General features: G+C 44.7%; 2 protein-coding genes across 2 annotated transcripts in view; one reads left to right on the plus strand and one right to left on the minus strand.

The window, feature by feature from the left end:
* The window catches only part of Acsf2 (acyl-CoA synthetase family member 2), a 40,573-nt gene that overhangs the window by 15,786 nt on the left and 5,985 nt on the right, over window positions 1–18,802 (minus strand). The gene's annotated exons all lie outside the window — the stretch shown is intronic.
* LOC101979942 (CDC42 small effector protein 1-like) lies at window positions 12,667–13,338 on the plus strand. The gene is made up of 2 exons (XM_013347570.2): window positions 12,667–12,931; window positions 13,199–13,338. Exons 1-2 carry the CDS (start codon window positions 12,732–12,734, stop codon window positions 13,239–13,241), a joined length of 243 nt encoding a protein of 80 aa, XP_013203024.1. The 5' UTR covers window positions 12,667–12,731; the 3' UTR covers window positions 13,242–13,338.

Here is an 18,802-nt window from a genome sequence, read left to right on the forward strand (position 1 = left end):
GGGGGAGTGGGGAGTGGGTGTTAAGGTCTCCTATGCTTAAACTGTGTTCAGGTCACTTCCTGCTGCCTGTGGATCAAGACGTAGAACTCTCAGCTCCTCCTCTAGTACCATGTCTGCCCACATGCCCCCGTGTCCCTCTGAACTGTAAGCAAGTCAATCCAATTGAACGTTTTCCTAAGAGTTGCCATATCATGGTGTCTCTTCACAGATGTAGAAACCCCAAGACACATGCAATCACAGCCCTCTTCTGGCCACCACAGGCATTGCACGCATATCATATATAGATGCACATGCAGGCAAAAACACACAAAACATAAAAATCAAAAACATAAAATAATAAATAGATAAAATGCTTTAAAAAAGAGTTCTAGAAACTCATACCAGTGTCATTTGCTCATAAACACGGGAACCACCCCAGCCATTTAGTCACTTCAAAGGCCTGAGCATTTTACTCCTCTGCACACGCCCTGAACACCTGGCCCCACAGGGTAGCCGCGAATGTGTGCTTCTTACTGCGCATGGGAGAAGCTAGAAGAATTGGAGATGGGCCAGTAGAGCCAACAAGTCTCAATAACTAAAGAGAAGTAACTCTGCAGCTTCAACTGTGGATTGCAAAACCCAAGGCCCTCTGAGGCCAGGACTGAAGTCAAATAGGAAGTAGTATGAGGGACAAGAGTCAGAACACAACCTCACCTAAAGGAGCCCTTAGAGGGTTAGTGTGTGGGACTTCCAATCTAGATCTATTTTCATGAGAGAAATTGAGAACAAGGAAGTTAAAGAAAAAACAACATTCTTTTCTTGTCTCAATGTTGACAACTCATGTTCACACCGCGTGTGCAGCCTAAGTGTCTGGAACGTGTGGAATGCCCCAGCAAACAGCCTATTGAACACGAACGAAGGCACCGAGGGCCTCAGCTTGTGAAAGACCATTTTCCTGATGTATATGAGACCCTGGGTTCAATTTTCAGCACTGGTCTGCACATACATCTTTGCAGCAAGCAAAGAGCATGCAAATCAAAAACTACTACCCTCTCTGAGGGGCTTCGGGGATAATTCAGGACAATGCTTACTACACAAGCATGAACACCCCAGTTTGGCCCCTAGAACCTATGTAAAAAAGCTGGGTGTGCTGGTGGAGCGCAACTTTAATCCCAGCACGTGGGAGGTAGAGGAAGGAGGATCTCTCCAGTTCAAGGCTAGCCTGATCTCCAGAGTGAGTCTGAGGACAGCCAAGGCACAGAGAAATCCTGTCTAAAACAAAACAAAACAAAAAAACAATAGCCTGGCCTACAGAGTGAGTTCCAGTACAGCCAGAGCTGCTACACAGAGAAACTCTGTTTTGAAAAAACAAAAAAAGAAAAACCAACCAAACAAACAAACAAACAAAAAGCTCAAAACAAAAAGCAAGACTCCATGGTGCGTACTTGAAATTCCAACCCTGGGCCAGGCGGTGGTGACGCATGCCTTTAATCCCAGCACTTGGGAGGCAGAGGCAGGCGGATCTCTGTGAGTTCGAGACCAGCCTGGTCTACAGAGCTAGTTCCAGGATAGGCTCCAAAACCACAGAGAAACCCTGTCTCGAAAAACCAAAAAAAAAAAAAAAAAAAAAATCCAACCCTGGGGAGGTAGAGACAAGACGATTCTGAGGCCCACAGGCCAGCCAGAGAGTAGCAGGCCAATGAAAGACTCTGTCTTAGAAACCAAAGTAGACAGAGCTGAGGGGGAATGGTACTCGGGGCCATCAGGGCTCCACACGCGTGTTCACGTACACCTGTAGCACAAACATGTGCACCCTCGCACACGTGAACGTGTGCGCGCACACACAGACAATTATTACGAGCTATGGTTCATTTTTACTGAGAAAGTAGAAGGTAATAAGCAAACAAACAAAAAACCCGAGTATAGTGATTGGAAGCGTCACTGACGATGTGCAGAAACTGGAGTCCTCATCCATTGCTTGGTGAGAGTGTAAAAGGGTTCCATTATGGGAAATAGGGTGTGGTCTTCCAAAAGTGAAACACAGAATCACCATGTGGCCCCCCAGTTCCACCTATAGGAATATACCACCTGAAAGACCAAAACAAGTGTGTTCCAACTGCTCAGTTAAAGGAGGGAGCCTGGATTGGGGAGACAGCTCTGCCAACAAAGTTCTTGCCATGCAAGAGTAAAGACCGGGGTTTAGAACCTCAGCACCCATGTAAAAAGCTGGCACTGTAGCTGATGCCTGTAAAATCAGCACTGGGTGGGGGGAGTCAGCCAGACCATCCAAATCTATGAGCCCCGGATTGAGTGAGAGAACCAGCCTCAGAAAGAGGAGGTGGCTCAGCCGGCTGCCAAGTCCACTGATCTGAGTTGTATCCCTAGAATCCACGTGGTGGAGAGAACTAATTCCCAAAAGCTGTGTATACACACACACACACACACACACACACACACACACACACACACAAACCCAACATGAAGAAACAAGGTGGAAAGCAATTTAAGAGACTCAAGTTGACCTCTCCCCTGCTTCAACATGCATATACACACCACACACTAAACATCAGCCGTACCCCACCACACCCCACCTGGCCCCACCCCGCCCTGCCCCGACCCACCCCACCCCACCCCTACAACAAATTATAGGAGATCCTGGTATGGAGCTAGGTGCTTGCCCTGGGCTCTGGCAAATGAGACTAAAAATCAAAACGAAGTCACCCTGTCTAAAGCTCCCAGCTATCAAATAAAACTCAGCTATTAACCTGAACATTTAAAAAGCCAGAAAAAGGAGATAATAGCTTTTTTTCCTAAAGAGGTCTGCTTCAGTCTATGTGATAACAAAGTCCTCTCTGTCTTAACACACACATACACAGTCACACACACGGTCTCTCACACACACAACCACACATACATGGTCATAGACACACATGGTCACACACACATACACAACCACACATACATGGCCATAGACACACATGGTCACACACATACACAACCACACATACATGGCTATAGACACACATGGTCACACACATATACACGTTCACACACACATTCACACACATGTTCACACACACACGGCTATACACACACACGGTCACACACACAATCACATGCATACACACAGAGTCACACACATACACACAGAGTCACACACATACACGGTCACACACATGGCCACACACACTACATGGTCGCACACACATACACGGTCATGCACACACACATGACCACACACACATGACCACACACACATGACCACACACACATACATTGTCTCTCACACACACACAGTCACAGACGCACACAGTCACACACACATACAGTCACATACACGGTCACACATATACAATCACACACGGACACACACACGTGTCCTTTGGGACAGGCATAGAGCTCCATAGTAGAGAGCTTCTATGCACAAGGCTTTGAGTCCGATTCCTAAGGGTGGGGGTGGAAGCAACCTCCAGTGATCAGAAGTTAACTAATCAGCTATTTTCCCCCCATAGTTCTGTCTCTGTCCAACTTTACAAAAAAAGCCGATTTGCAAAGCTCACTGTGTTCTTTGTTTTTACTTTGGTTAAGTGTCGCCCCCCCACCCCCCATTTACACAGCCAGCCTCCTTCACCCAGCCCGTCACTCTTCTCTGTTTTATGGAACGGGGTGTTCTAGATCAGAAAACAGGTGCTTGAGATGATGTGACAGATTAAGGCTGCGGTTCTGTGAGTAGATATGACATGTAGGAAGCCCTAGGTTTGATCATCAGAAGTCACACAGCAAGACCTAGAGGCTCAGGCCAATAACTCCAACCCTGGGGAGATAAAAGTAAAGGAAGGACCATCCTCTCCAAGGTCATCCTAGGCTAGGCTGGGAGTTTGAGGCCAGACTGGGGCTTTATGAGATCCTATCTCATTAAAAAAAAAAAAAATTAGAACAGCATTCCAAAAATTTTAGTTTTGTTTTCGTTTTTCTTCTTTTTATCTTTAAGCATTTGAGTGTTTTGCCTACATGTATGTATGTGCATCACACTCATGCTCAATGTCCAAGGAGGTTAGAAGAGGGTGACAGACCCCCTGGAACTGAGTTACAAATGGCTGTTAGCCTGTCGTGCAGAGGCTGGGAACTGAACCCAAGTCTTCAGCCAGAGCAGCAAGTGCTCTTAACTGCTGAGTCATCTTTAGTCCCTAACTTGGTTCTTCGATAGAATGAAAACTTGGACATGAATATTTATGGCAGCATTATTCTCAATCGCCGAAAGGTTTCTCCAGGTACATAGAAGCAGAGGAACAGTCAAGTAAAGCCTGGTACTCCATTTATACACAGAACGTTGTGGGTCACGAAAGGAAAGGACTCTGGGGCTGGGGAATTAGCTCAGTTAATAGAGAACTTGCTCGGCATACATAACACCCTGAGTTCAAGCTCCCAGTACTGAATAATCCAGACATAGTGTGTGTAGCAGAAGGCAGAAGCAGAAGGCCCCTCAGATACACAGGGAGCCTGCAGACAATCCGAACTACAGGGGTTCCTATTAAGAAAAGGGGTGGGGGAAGAGGAAGAAAAGGATGGCTCAGCAGTTAAGAGCACTGGCTGCTCTTCTGAGGACCCGGATGTAATGCAGGCTGGGGAGATCTTCCTGGCAGGAACAAGAAAGTGTGACAAGAGGCATGGGAACCTAGTTCATAGTGTATGCACGGCCCCGGCACAGACAGAAAGGGAGGGAAGGAGGGAGGAAGGGAAGGGAGATGCCAAGAGCTTGATGGAGTTTCCCTGCTCTGAGATCTTGATAAAATGATCATGGAGCTTGGCCCAAACAGAACTGTCACGTTTGGATAAGATGTAGGTCAACCTGACTGAGGTCTGAACACGGAACATGTCGAGCCAGACCACATGATATGGTGCATGCCTGCAGGGAAGCTACAGCTGCCCTCGGTGTTCTTCTTCTTCACTGAAGAACCAACCAACTGCAGATAGAAAACCCTTGAAAAGGCTGGGAATGATGGTGCATGCCTGGAATCCTAGCACCTGGGGCAGGAGGATGGCTGTGAATTTATTGCCAACCTGGTTTACAGAGTGAGACCCTATCTCAAACAAACACACAACAACAACAAAGTCAACTTTTCAAAAAAAAATTGAAAAAAAATCTAGAAACATCTAAAATAAATAAATAAATAAATCCAAGGGACTGGAGATATGTCTCAGTGACTAAGAGCCCTGACTGAGCTGGGCAGTGGTGGTACACGCCTTTAGTCCCAATACTCAGAAGGCAGAAGCAGGTGGACCTCAGTGAGTTCAAGGCCAGGCTGGTCTACAGAGTGAGTTCTAGGACAGCCTAGGCTGTTAGAACAAACAAGCAAACAAACCACTGTCTGCTCTTCTAGAGTCCCCCGGTTCAATTCTTGGCTCCATACAGTGGCTGACAACTGTCTGTCTGTAACTCCAGCCCCAAGGCATCTAATACCCTCTTCTGGCCTCTGGCAAAGCAGACACATATCCAGGCAAAATATCCAAACACATAAAATGAAACTAAATAAAGACCTCGGCGGGGGGGGGGGGGAGAAGAAGAGGAAAAATACTGATACAGTAAGTATTCCAATAATTACATAAGGTCTGGGTGTGGCCTATTGTAGAACACTTGCCCGACCTTCATGAAGTCTGGAGTTATTAGCTCCCAGCACCTGAGGGAGGGGAGAGCTCTTACTAAGTAATTAATTTACTGTTATTTGCTATGTGGATGACAGACATTGGCTGTGGTTAAAAACTGTAGCCTGTACTTCCTTCTCTGGTTGCTATATTTCCTTAAAGTCCTCTTTAGTGACTCATTGACTTAACCACTGGCATCCAAATGCACGGAAATCTGAATTTGACAGGCACCTCGAGACTTTAAGTGACGGCAGAACTACTAGCCTTGTCAACCCCTTCTCTGAAGATTGATGGCTCAAGTTAATACAGGACCACACACACCCGTGAGCTGATCTCCAAAGCCAGGCTGGGATATTTGTGCCACCTCCAATATGGGAAAACTGTCCAATGCCCATCACCAGTAAGCAAGGTCAACAGTGAATTACGGCTGGTAAGTTCATGAAGGAAGGACAGGAAAGGAACTAATGATGAAACCAGATAAGCTGAATGAGTCATAAAAACAATAATAAATAAAAGATAGCCGAGTCAAGTATGGTGGCATGCCTTAGTCCCAGAACACAGGCGGTACCAGGAAGTGAGGCAGGCTGGGAAAATAAAGGGTCATGGGAAGAAAGGGAACCCTGCCATCCAGGAGTGCGGCTGAAATCTCTCCCTTGCTGAAAGTTCATTGCCAGCACAGTTAGCAAAATGCATAGTGTAGATTGCCCACATAGAGAAAATATTTGTTTTTTGTAGGAGTATTTGAAATATGAATGATAAAGCAGCAAGAGCCATGCCTGAAACTGCTGGAGATTGCTCTCAAAGACTCAGGAGCGAGCGAAGTTATGAAACTTGTAGGCAGTAAGAATGTGTCTGACACTGCTGTGACGTAGCAGATACCCTAGACTTTGTAACCCCTGGAACCATCTTCTGACCTCAGTTTCAAAAAAGCTCAAAGAAACAAAGTTCCTTGGTAACCCTTCGCGAAATGTCATCCCGAGTCGCCAGAATCTTGCCTGGTGTGGTGGTGCCTGCCTGAATCCCCAGAGAAAAGGAAGTGGAAGCCAGGAAGGAGGTCAAGATCCTCTTCAGCCACATAGCAACCGTGACGCCAGCCTGGGACACAAGAGACTCTGTCATAAACATGCTTTAATAAACGTAACTCATGGACCACAAGAGAGCGCAAGGCCAGCCTGGGTTACAAAGTAAGTTCAGGGACAGAACTGAAAGCACACAAAGTTAAAAGAAAGGCAAATTAAAATAAAATAAAAAGAAGTCTCAGGAGTGAAGACTGTTGAATGTTCTTGTGGAAAGGGTGGGGTTTGATTTCCCACAAAGAAAATAGAGGGAAAGGAGGGAAGACGAGGAGGGAGGCAAGAGCCCGCAGAGTGAGGGGAGTAGTAGCATACACCTATAATCTGTAAACAGTATTTAGAAGGTGCCTTTGCCAAAGATCATTGACCCCAGCCCACAAGAAAGCCTGGCACCTCTGCCTCCATTTTGCAACGGCCCCCTTTACTTTGCAGCACCCACTTACACCTGCGCCTATAGAAGCGTCTCCCTAGAAAGCAGAGAGAACTATCCTACCTCCCTTCAAGGTTGAAGGCACTCATCCTTCTAAACTTGTGGTCCCCTAGAACCACTTAAGACAAGCGTACTCTAGGGCTGCAGAGACGGAGAGCGGGTAAGAGCACTGCCCAACAGCCTGACAGTCTTGAATTCAACCCCAAACCCACTTGAAGGTAGAAGAGAACAAGCTCCACAGAATCGTTCTCTCCCCGCCCCATGACCTGACACTCAGGGGAACCCCTCTCCACACGGCAATAATAATAAATAAATAAAAATTAAAAAGCATACTTTTCTGGCCCTTTAATATACGTCAATATAAAGTTTTAAAAAAAATCTTTGTAAGAACTAAGCTGCCACGGATACAGTCATAACCAATGAACAGCAGATTGCTGGATCGACTTGCCATTCTTTGTTTTTTCAAGCAGCATGAATTAACGTCTGTGCAAAATATGTACATACATCAGTAAATAATGCCAGGCAAGCCAAGAAAACACATCTGCTGGTGGTTTCTAGCTTCGAAATTCCTCCGGAAAAGAAGTTCTGTTCTAAACATATTAGGCTTTTGTTTCTGGGGGTTCCAGTAAGCAAGACAGGGAGTCTGTGCTTTCTGCAGAGTTCCTCGCTCGCTGTGACTGCACCCTGCAGCCCGGCTAGGACATGGATATGCATGCTGCAGGAACAGGGATGAGAGCTTATTACCCATTGCTAATTGTTAGGATAAGGTTTCCCGGATGCCAAGCTTTGGTCCAGAAGGTAAGACAGGGACAGCGCTCCAGAGAGAAACGAGAATTCACCCAGATGACCGGCTTCACGATGCAATTTCTCAGAAACTCAGCAGAAAGGCTTTAATGGCAACTCAAGGAATTAATGATTCTGCTTTATGAGAAACGATAAGCAAGAGGCTGGGGGGTGTAGCTCTGCTGGTGGAGTGCTTGCTGGGAGTTTCCCAGCATTCACACGGGGCAGCTCGGGACTGAGCTCTAGGGGATCTGACACCCTCTTCTGGCCTCTGCAGGCAATCATACTTAAGCATATATGCGCGCAAATTGAAAATAAAATGCAGTAAAATCCTTTTTATAAAAGCGTTCTTGTGAGCCAGGCAGTGGTGGCACTCGCCCTTGATCCCAGCACTCGGGAGGCAGAGGCAGGAGGATCTCAGCGAGTTTGAGGCCAGTCTGGCCTACAGAATTAGTTGCAGGACAGCCAGGGCTACACAGAGAAACCCTGTGTGGGGGAGGGGGGCGTTCCTGGGAAAGACTGAGTGTCCTGCAGTGCTTCAGGCAGCAGCTCCAAGTGGATGGCAGCTCATCATGGGGCCTAAGTCAGGTGTTCCTGCTGACTGTGTACAATTAGTATGATGACTCACACTAAAAAAGGCTAGAGACGGACAGCGGGAAGGAATTCAAAAGTGCCTTAGGGAGTCCGGGGCAGGAGCTCAGCTGGTGGAGTGCTTGCCCAGCATGCATGAAACCCTGGGGTTGATTTCCTAGCGTTGCATGAACGGGTTGTGGTGGTGCACATCTCTAATCCCAGCACTTGGAAGACAGAGGCAGGAAGATCAGAAGTTCAAGCTCAGCCTTGACTCTGTGTTGGCTCAAGGCCAACCAGGGGTACCTGTCTCAAAAAAAGAGAGAGACAAATTCGGGATGGTGGTGCACATCTTTAGTTCTAACACTCAGGAGGCAGAGGCAGGTGGATCTCTGAGTTTGAGGCCAGCCTGGTCTACAGAGCGAGTTCCAGGACAGTCAGGGCTACACAGAGAAACCCTTTCTTGAAAAACCAAAAGAAGAGGTGTGGGTGGGACAGGCAGAGGGATGGTCAAGAGCACTTACTGCTCTTGCACAGAGGACCCGCGTTCAGTTCTCAGCACCCACATGGCAGCTGACGGGGATCTGTAACCCCAGTTTCAGGTGATCTGATGCCCTTTTCTAGCCTCCCCAGGCATGTGAGCACGTGCTGCAATACATGCATGTAAGCAAAACATTCCCGAAACAAAACAAAAGCAACAGTAAAAGCATAGGCCTTAGGGTGGAAGGTAAAGGCCAGAGTGGAGCTTCTGCTTAGCACACCTAAGGCTTTGGTTCAACTTCCAGCACTGTACTAGAGGGAGTGGTATGTTAAAAAAGAAAAAAAAATCCTGCAAAGTAGATGGAATTTTCTTTGGGTCACCAGCTCACAAAAAAAAAAAAAAAAGAAAGAAAGAAACAAGACTTGTTATTAATTATGAAAGCTTGGCCTATAGCTTAGGCTTGTTCCACTAGCTCTTAAAACTTAAAATAAAATACTCCATTATTAATCCTATCTTGGAAAGTCCAAAGTTTTGTACCTAATTTACCTACTATCATAACTAAGGAAAACTGCAACAGTAACTGTCTAGTCTTCAACTCCACCAAAGACTACAGATGGATACAATGTTACCAGAGTAAACAGCAAGTGCAGAGTAAGCAACTTCCAAAACTAAGAAACAACAGAGACATCTGACTGCATGGACAGTCATCCAAGGTTCTTCTGTAATGTTGGGGCATCCATCTTCAGCCTTTGGGCCTAAAATATCTGACAGACTTTTCCATGAAGCAGGAATTTTGAAGGACTGTGCTGTCTTGTCTTAGCAAAGTTCAGCAGTCAACTTCTTTTGTGTCCTGCTTGCTCAATTTGGACAGCAAACTGTTAACAATTGAGGCAAGGGCAGTTTCTTGCTCAAATGGCTAACTTTTGCTACAAAGAAAGCAAAATCCATATGGAGGTTCTTTGATGTCCACCATCCTTTTTTGAAGTAAAATGATGTTTCACTATCATGGAAAGCCTTATGCTATTAAAACATTTTAAATGCCATATTCTGTAAGTCTTTGAAGTGTTTGAAGACTATCTGTCTATCTAAAATACATCACTGTTTGACTTTGAAAACATACATAACATGACAAGTTTGATTGTTAAAGGTGGTTAACTACTAACCTGCATTTCTTTATTATCCTAAATAGCTTATAATAACATCTTTCAAGGACTAGAAATTCACATTACATTGCAAAATGAGCTACATAGGTACAATATCTTAAGCAAGAATAAAAATATATGTGCAGTATGTTTTAACAAAAATAATCTTAAATTTGCATCAATATACAAAATTCTATACCAGTATTTGAGACTAGTGGTTATTCAAAAATAGACTCAACAATCCACTCTTTTATCCCATCATTTCTATACTATATGCCCCTTTTTTCCTTTTAGAAAGAGATCCTTGAATCTAATCTCTTTTGTTTAGTTTTCTCCCTGACCATGACCAATAACAATTTATAACCACCCCCCCACACACACACACAAATGATGACAAACATTCATAACCCACCAAAAACCACCCATGTTGACACTTGGAAATGTGGTCATTGTGTTTTCTAGACTTCTTCCTGTTGACTTGCGCAATGACATCTTTAGGGGATCCTGAGAAAATTGGGATAATGGTCAAGTCCTGGGAGAGCTAGCCATAACATTTGTTGTCCAGTCTGTGTGATGGGAAAGCACAAGGCTTATCTGCAGTCCTGGTTAGAATAGTCTGTGAGGCTGAACCATTTCAGTAAGCAGCCTTGGAGCTGTTCTGAATGCAGAACTCTGAGAAAACTGCAACAAAGACATTCTGAGAGGTTGAATCACCTGTGCCACCTGTTTTCATTGGTGTCTGATCTCCTTGCCCCAAAAACACACAAACTTTCAAAAGTAACATACACATCTGCATTAATACATGTATGGACTGTGTGTGGTACAAAGGCCAGCCAAAGATGATTATTTTGTTTTATGTTAGAGCAGGTAAAATAAACTTCAACTGTCTTGTAGTTTGTCTAGGTTTAATTTATTTTTCTAAATTTGTAGATAGGATTTTCAGGGGGTCTTCCCTAATTAAATCTGATCTTTATTAATTTTGAAGGAATTCATACCTTTTAGCTTTCTGTGAAAACAAAAGCATAACCTCTCCTCCAATGAACATATTTCATGACTTCCATTCTGAAGTCAAGACATCTCTAAAGTATAGAGACTGGTTTAATTTAGCAGTCCCTTTCATAATCCAATGACTCCTAGCAGTTCCAGTCTCTGCTCATTAGCGTTTAAAAAATTCAAAATTAGTAAAGCACCCTGTAGTGGCATTTCAAATGTATTTTAATAATTAAAGACTGCCTGAAGATCTGAGAGTAAAACAGTCCTACTGGTCAGCCTTATAGACCAGGATATAGTAACACACACCTTTAATCCCAGTAGCCACAGTGACACGCACCTTTAATCCCAGTGGCGCACGCCTTTAATCCCACCCCTAGAAAGGAATATAAAAAGGCAGGTGGTGGGGGGGAAACAGCTCTCAGACACAGTCTCATTCTGAGATTCCAGGAGGCAGGATCGCCATTTTAGACTGAGGTAGAGGTAAGAGCCAGTGGCTGACTGCTTTGCTTTTCAGATCTTCAGACCGAACCCGGATTTCTGACCCTGAGTTTTTATTAATAGTGCTTCAGCACCCTATGTTATGTTTTTCATGCTTACATGGCTTTTATTTTGTATCATTTTATTTTCTCTTTAAATACTTTATTTTATTATTGTTAAACTATTTTTCCTATGACTGTCTATATCCATTTTCTTTTCTTTCTTCAGTATCTAATCACATGTTTAAATATACTGTATCTTTTTAGAGTTTTGTGTGTGTATGTGTGTGTGTCTGGACCTGACTTTACTAAGTATCTGTAGCACTTTCTGACCAGATGAGACAAATCTTAAACTGCTATGTCAGCTGTCCCACGGCTCAGCTTAGTGTGTGGCACTGGCAGCTGGCTCCAGCCCGCAGGCAGCAGCCCATAGCCAAGTCTCTGTATGCTGCCAAGCCTACCCAAGAGATCGCAGTCACTAGGAAGCTGCATTTGACTCCATGTTCCAAAATGTTTTCTTATGCTGTCTTGGGCCTTATGTGGAAATACGTGGCTTCACATTGGGTGCCATTTGTAGACAGAATTTTCTTTAGGCCACCAGCTCACAAAAAAACAACAAACAACAAAAAACAACAAACCAACAAACCAAACCAAAATGGAGACTTATTGTTAATTAAGGAAGTTTGACCTACGCTCCTATAATTTAAATTAATCCATTTGTAGTAATCTATGTTTTTGCCTCATGGCTTTTTATCTCTCTTCCACCTTGTACTTCCTGTTTCCTCTCCATGTCCTCTGGAGTCTCCCTCACACTTAGATCCAACAACTCTTCTCCTTCTTCCCAGAAGTCCCGGCTAACCTCTCCCTGCCTCGTTACTGACCATTCAGTTCTTTATTAAAGCAATCAGAAGGCTCCTTGACAAAGCCACATCTTCATAGTGTACAAAAAAGATTAGTCCATGACACCACCAGGTGGTGGCGGTGGCCACCATACACGCCTTTAATCCCAGCACTCAGAAGGCAGAGGCAAGTGGATCTCTGAATTCTTGCCTGGCCTGGTCTACAGAGCGAGTTCCAGGACAGCCTGAGAGCTGGTTAGCAACAAAACAAGAGCCCTCTGGGGCCTCTGGCAGAGGCCCGAAGCTGGAACCATCAGGGAATATGAGTGAATTTTGGCACAAACTGGGCTGTTGCTTGGTAGAGAAGCCCCAGCCGAAGAAGAGGAGAAGACGGATTGACCGCACCATGATTGGGGAACCAATGAATTTTGTCCACTTGACTCACATTGGCTCGGGAGAGATGGGAGAAGGAGATGGACTTGCCATGACCGGTGCAGTTCAGGAGCAGATGAGACCCCAAGGGTGTTGCGGAAGGTCCTTCCGCTCCTCCAGCCTATAGCCGCTGAGATACCAGCCCATTGGGGCGTGGTCTCTCTCCCTTTATAAAAGCGGCCACTTCCCTCTCCTCTCTCTCTCTTCACTTCCTGCTCCGCCGACGACTAGACTCCCTTCCTGGTTGCACAGAGGGCTAACGGTGATCTGTAAGTTTTTTCCCCTTTAAATAAATACTACCCTATTAATCATAATTCCAAACGGCTGTGGCATTGTTTGTGACTTACGCCTTCACAAGGGAAACCGGGACAGACCGTGGAGCAGTTCTAGGGCCTTGTAGCTCCCACAGGCCTGGCTCTGCAGTCTTGGCGTTCCCATTCCGTGTCCAGCCCAGAAGAAGTGCTGCCCACACCAGATCCCTTCCACAACCAGTGACCCAAGGGCCCCACCTCTCCCCCCTTCCTAACAAGTGCCTCCAACGGCATGGGGGCTGGACTCCCTCTCCTCCCTCTGGCCTCTGCCCCTCCTGAAGATGGGCTCAAGGCAGCAGGAATAAGCAAGTGACTACTGGTGGGCCAGAGGAGTCAGCTGAAGCCCTGGGCACCCTAGATCTGAGCTGGGGGTTCTCTGGGAACCTGGAATGAAGGTCGGGTGCCACCTGTTTAAACTTCTTGCCTTTACTTTTTAAAGGAGGCAGGTAGGTGAGGGGACCACAGCTGCCTTCCCGCCCTCTTTCCTTCTGGAATGCGCACTGCAGAGGCCAAGGGGCGGGGTTACCGCTGCCCGGTACACGCTGGATTTCAGGTGAAAGCTCACAGCCCTCCACGTCTCTGCCAGCACCAGGGTCTTGCTCCAGTTAGGCCTCTAATCCCGTGCTTCTGTAGTATTAATAGCTTCCCAGAAATATTCTTTTTTTTTAATTAAAATTTTAATTAAAAAAAAAAATACCAAGAGGTTTGCTTCCTGAAGCAAACAGGCCCATGAGGAGAAACTGTTTGTTTTGCCTCCTGAAGCCATACCTATTGGTTATGGTTCTTGGAAGTTGAACCAGAGGTCAACAGATGCACCCTGCCGGAAGCTTGAAGTGCCCCAGGCCCTGGGCAAGGCCTCTTGATCTTTCCAGACACCATTAGAGAGGAAAGCTAGGCAGGAGCATCTCCGAAGCAAGGGTCAGCTAGTGAAAGTGTCCTGCCAGCCACCAGCAAAGCTTTTCAAATGAAATCAAAAGCCATTGCCAATTAGAACCAAGTCATGAACTAATACTGACCTTTGTCCTTTTCTTTCTGGTATCTGATGCAAGGTAGGTGAACTAGCTAACTCAGCAGGCAGCACTGTTGGTTACCGGACTTGAGATCGATCCCTAAGCACAGATAAAACCATCTCCCACAATTTGTCCTCTGACCTCCACATTCACAACATGGTACATACATCCTAAACATAATTTATTCATTCTTTAGTTATTAATTTAATTAATTAATCTATTTATTTTGTTTTTTTGTGGCAGGACCATGCTATGTAACACTGGCTATCCTGGGAACTCTCTATGTAAACCAGGCTGGCCTTGAACTCACAGAAATCCACCTGCCTCTGCTTCCCAAATGCTAGGATTAAAGCTCTGTGCTACCACATCCAACATACCTATGATTGTTTTGGTCAGGGGTTGGTTTTTAACAGGGTTTCTCTGTGTAGCCCTGACTGTCCTGGAAAGGCCAGCTTCAAACTCATAGAGCTTCATACTCAGAGATCCTCCTGCCTCTGCCTCCCAAGTGCTGAGATTAAAGGTGTGTGTCAACACTGCTTGACTTGTTTTGTTTTTTTTAAATAGGAAAAACATAGGGTGGGGGAGATGGCTCACTGGTTAAGAGCAAGTACTGCTAGAACAGAATTTGGTTCCCAGCACCTACATCAGGCAGCTCATAACTACCTGTTATTCCAGGTCCAATAAACCCAGCATCCTCTTCAGGCTACAAAGGGAACCTGCACTCACACCACAAACCTTCCCCTTAGGCACAATTAAAAATAACATATCAAAAAATGTAAATTATCAGTAAGACTAAGACAACCAAATGGGCCAAGCATGGCAGCTCATGCCTGGAACCTCAGGGCAGGAGGATCTGGTGTTGAAGATCATCCTTAACTACATAGTGAATCTGAGGCTAGCCTGAGCTACATGAGAGCCCACCTCAATGAAACAAAACCCAGGACATTATCTACCCATAAACTGACTTCTCAATAACCACAGACTAGTGCTGTTGTGTTGCTAGCTTAGGCCACAGCTTCGGTCAATAGTGAGAGCTGAGATCTACTATTGGTCAAAGTACAGAGACTAAATGACTGCTGAATGCCTGTCCATAAATATCTAATCTATAGACATCTATACCCTCCATTCCAAGGTTCAGGGAGCATCTCAGATGAAGAGGTGTAAAGAATTAAGAGCTGAGGGAAGGTAGAGGAGATGTACCAAATACTGAATTTTCTGAGAAGCTGTGATTACCAGTACACAATTTAGTTGAGATTGGGTTTGTCAACATCCTGTCATGGGAGGAGAACATCTTACCCCAGGAGATTTACATAAAAATAAGTTGATGGGGGGGGGGGGTTAGCCACTGATAAGATGTCCATGATCCTGTAAAAGTCACACTTGTGCTCCTGTAAACAAGCTTAATGTAACACACACACACACACCATGAAACTAGAAAGGGGACTCACTGGGAGCAGAAAGAGAATAAGAGAAAATAAAGAATGTATATTATTTCATACATTATGCATATGCATGACAATGCCATAAAGAAACCCATTTTTGGCAAGGACAAATAATCTACCACAACAAATAAGAAAATAATATGAATGGAAGAGTCATAGGAGCCATGGACAGCAAATATTCCACAAGACAAACAAAAGCACTGATAGCCATGGGCATGTAAATTTAAAACCACAGCAGAGTGGCCCAGGAAGCGCTTCAAAGTCTGACCACTCTAAGTATTGTCAGTAACATAGGAAAACAGCAAGATTTGGATAACCATCCAAAACAGCAAGACTGCTGGGAGTCACAAGAGCACGGATCTTCCAGGGCAGTACCCTGAAAGGCTGCAGCATCAGCTTCCCCACTCGGCAACCCTACTGTTGCACACGAGGTAGAGGGAAAGCCAAGAATCCAGACCCCCAGGCACCAGCACAAGCAGACATGTGCTGTTGAGAGAACTAAAGAGCTAGTTTTGTTCACAAGTATAACATGTATCCTGTATGAATAAAAAGAAAGAAAAAAGAAAAAAAAAGTTCACATTTTACAGGGCTAACAAAAGTAGGTTGTATACACCAAATGATACACTATAAACCAGGTAATGGCGGAAGCTCTGTGTCAGAGAGTGCTTAGGATACACAAAACACAGCATTCAATCTCGGTATAAAGAAACAAAGTAATAGACACGATCTGATACAACCTAATTAGATTTATGACAGGGAAGGTATACAGGAGACATCAGGGCGGAAGGTATGGCTCAGCAGTTCAGAGCTCTGGCTGCTTTTCCAGAGGACCAGGGTTGGATTCCCAGCACCCACATGGCTACATACAATCCTTGACTCAAATCCTCTATAATTCCAGTTCCAGGGAATCTGACTCCCTCTTCTGATCTCCATGGCACTGCATGCACATGCCATACATGCAGGCACAACACACAAAATAAAAACTTTGAAACTGGAGAGGGACTTCAGTTTTATCTGTAATGGTTTGTTTCTTCCACAGGTAACTTCCTAAAATTAAGTATGGCTTTGTTTTATTTCTGAGTGATGGGGACACAGGTGTTTGCTAGTCTATCATGTGTTCTGTTATGTCTTGCCTATTTCTCATTTAAAATTTTGTCTCACCTTTTTCTGAAAGTTTATAAAAAAACTGATCACATTTATTTGCTTAGAGAATGTATGCATGTGTGTGTGCGTGCGTGCACACGCAAGAGCATGCCATGGCATATGTGTGGAGGTCAAAGGACATTTGTTTGAAGTTTGTTCTCTCCTACCATATAGGCCCTGGGGATTAAATTAAGTTATCAGGTTTGGTGTCAAATGCCTTTCCCCCACTAGCAATCTTCCCTAATTTATATATATTAAACAAAGTGTCCTGCTAGGCTAAAAACCCAAAATGTTGCTGAGATTGTCATTAGATAATCTTCCCTCCACACCCCAAGTGCTGAAATGGCAAGCTTATGCCACCATATATGGATTTTTATGATCTGAATATAATGAAGAGGAACAAAGGAAAGTGTTCCAGACACGATATACTCACTTATTGTTCAGTTACTTGGAAGCTGAGGTTGGAGGATCAGTTAAGCCCAGGACTATGGAACCAACCTGGGCTAGCAAAACTCTATCTCCTCAAAAAAAAAAATGCTAGTGGCTAGAGAGATGGCTCAGTGGCTGAGAGCATTTTCTGTTCTTCCAGAGGACCCAATTCAGTTCATAGCACCCACATCAATCCGCTCACAACCATCACTCTAGCTCCAGGGGATCCAACACCTTCTTTTGGCTTCTATAGACACCCACACACATGTACCATACACTCACATAAATACACACAGGTGCATATAAATCAAATCAAATAAGTAAAATCTAAAAAAAAAAAAAATAGTAAGACTAAAGCAAGGTAGAGCAGCTCCCGCCCGTGATTCCTGTGCTCACAGGCTATGGGAGAAGGATTACTGTGAGTTTGAGGCTAACATGGGCTCCATAATAATTTCCAGCTCAGCCTGGGCTAGTCAGATTCTGCCTTAAAAATAGAAAAAGTCTAGAGCATTAATGCCTCCTTCTTAAGTAGAGTACCTAAAATAATCACATGATGGGGGAGAACTTGCTGGCACAAACAGGGGACTCAAAATCAGGCTCTTTTCTCCCATCTTCCTTGCATACCACCCTGAGATTTACTGTCCCAAGATATCACTCCCTCAGGTATCTGCCACCAGTCGTTAGCATCCTAGAGGATTTGCTGTTCTACGTTTTAGACACAGGTGCAGTGATTGACCATCTAGTTGCCTTGGTTGGCAGAAAGAACAACCCCCGACACTGGGTCTGAACCTGCAAACCTGGTGTTTTATAATCATCCTGCCTCCACATCCCGTGTTGAAAGTTCAGGTATGTGCTGCCACGTGTTGCTCTTTATCATATTAATCTGGGGGTGTATGTTTGAGGCTACTTGACCTGAAATAAAATTACAATTTTTGTTTTGTTATTATTTTGTTGGGGATAGGGCACTGGTGCGGGACAATTGTCTATATTCTGTCAATTCTGTTTTAAATAAACACTGATTGGCCAATAGCCAGGCAGGAAGTATAGGCAGGACAACCAGACAGAAAGTAGAAGCGGGTCAACGAGTACAGGAGAATTCTGGGAAGAGGGAAGCTCCCTTTACAGTCCTGTCCAGACACAAAAGAAGCAAGATGTGACTACACCACTAAAAAAGGTACTGAGCCATGTGGCTAGCACAGATAAGAATAATGGGCTAATGTAAGTTATAAGAGTTAATAAGAAGCCTGAGCTAGCGGGCCAATCAGTTTATGATTAATGTAGACCTCTGTGTGATCTCTTTGGGACTTAACAACTGCGGGAACCAGGCAGGACAAAAACCTCAGACAACAGGGCACAGGGTCTCATGCATGCTTGATGAACATGGCAACACCAAGCTACACCTCCAGCCATGAAGTTCTGATGTTTATCTGCTGCACATAGGGTAATATACTTACACCAGCTACCAAGCTGCAACTATTACTCCAAAACACCAACATGTACTTGTGACAAAATCCAAAAACGAGAGTATTAATAAGTCATCATTTTCTTAACCCACAGCTGTTTAGACAGTGGCCACTAAACACAAAAATAACGTGATGTTCTTTTTTTTTTTTTTTTGTGGTTTTT

The sequence above is a fragment of the Microtus ochrogaster genome, chromosome 7 (genome assembly GCF_000317375.1).
Source record: "Microtus ochrogaster isolate Prairie Vole_2 chromosome 7, MicOch1.0, whole genome shotgun sequence".
NCBI lineage: Eukaryota > Metazoa > Chordata > Mammalia > Rodentia > Cricetidae > Microtus > Microtus ochrogaster.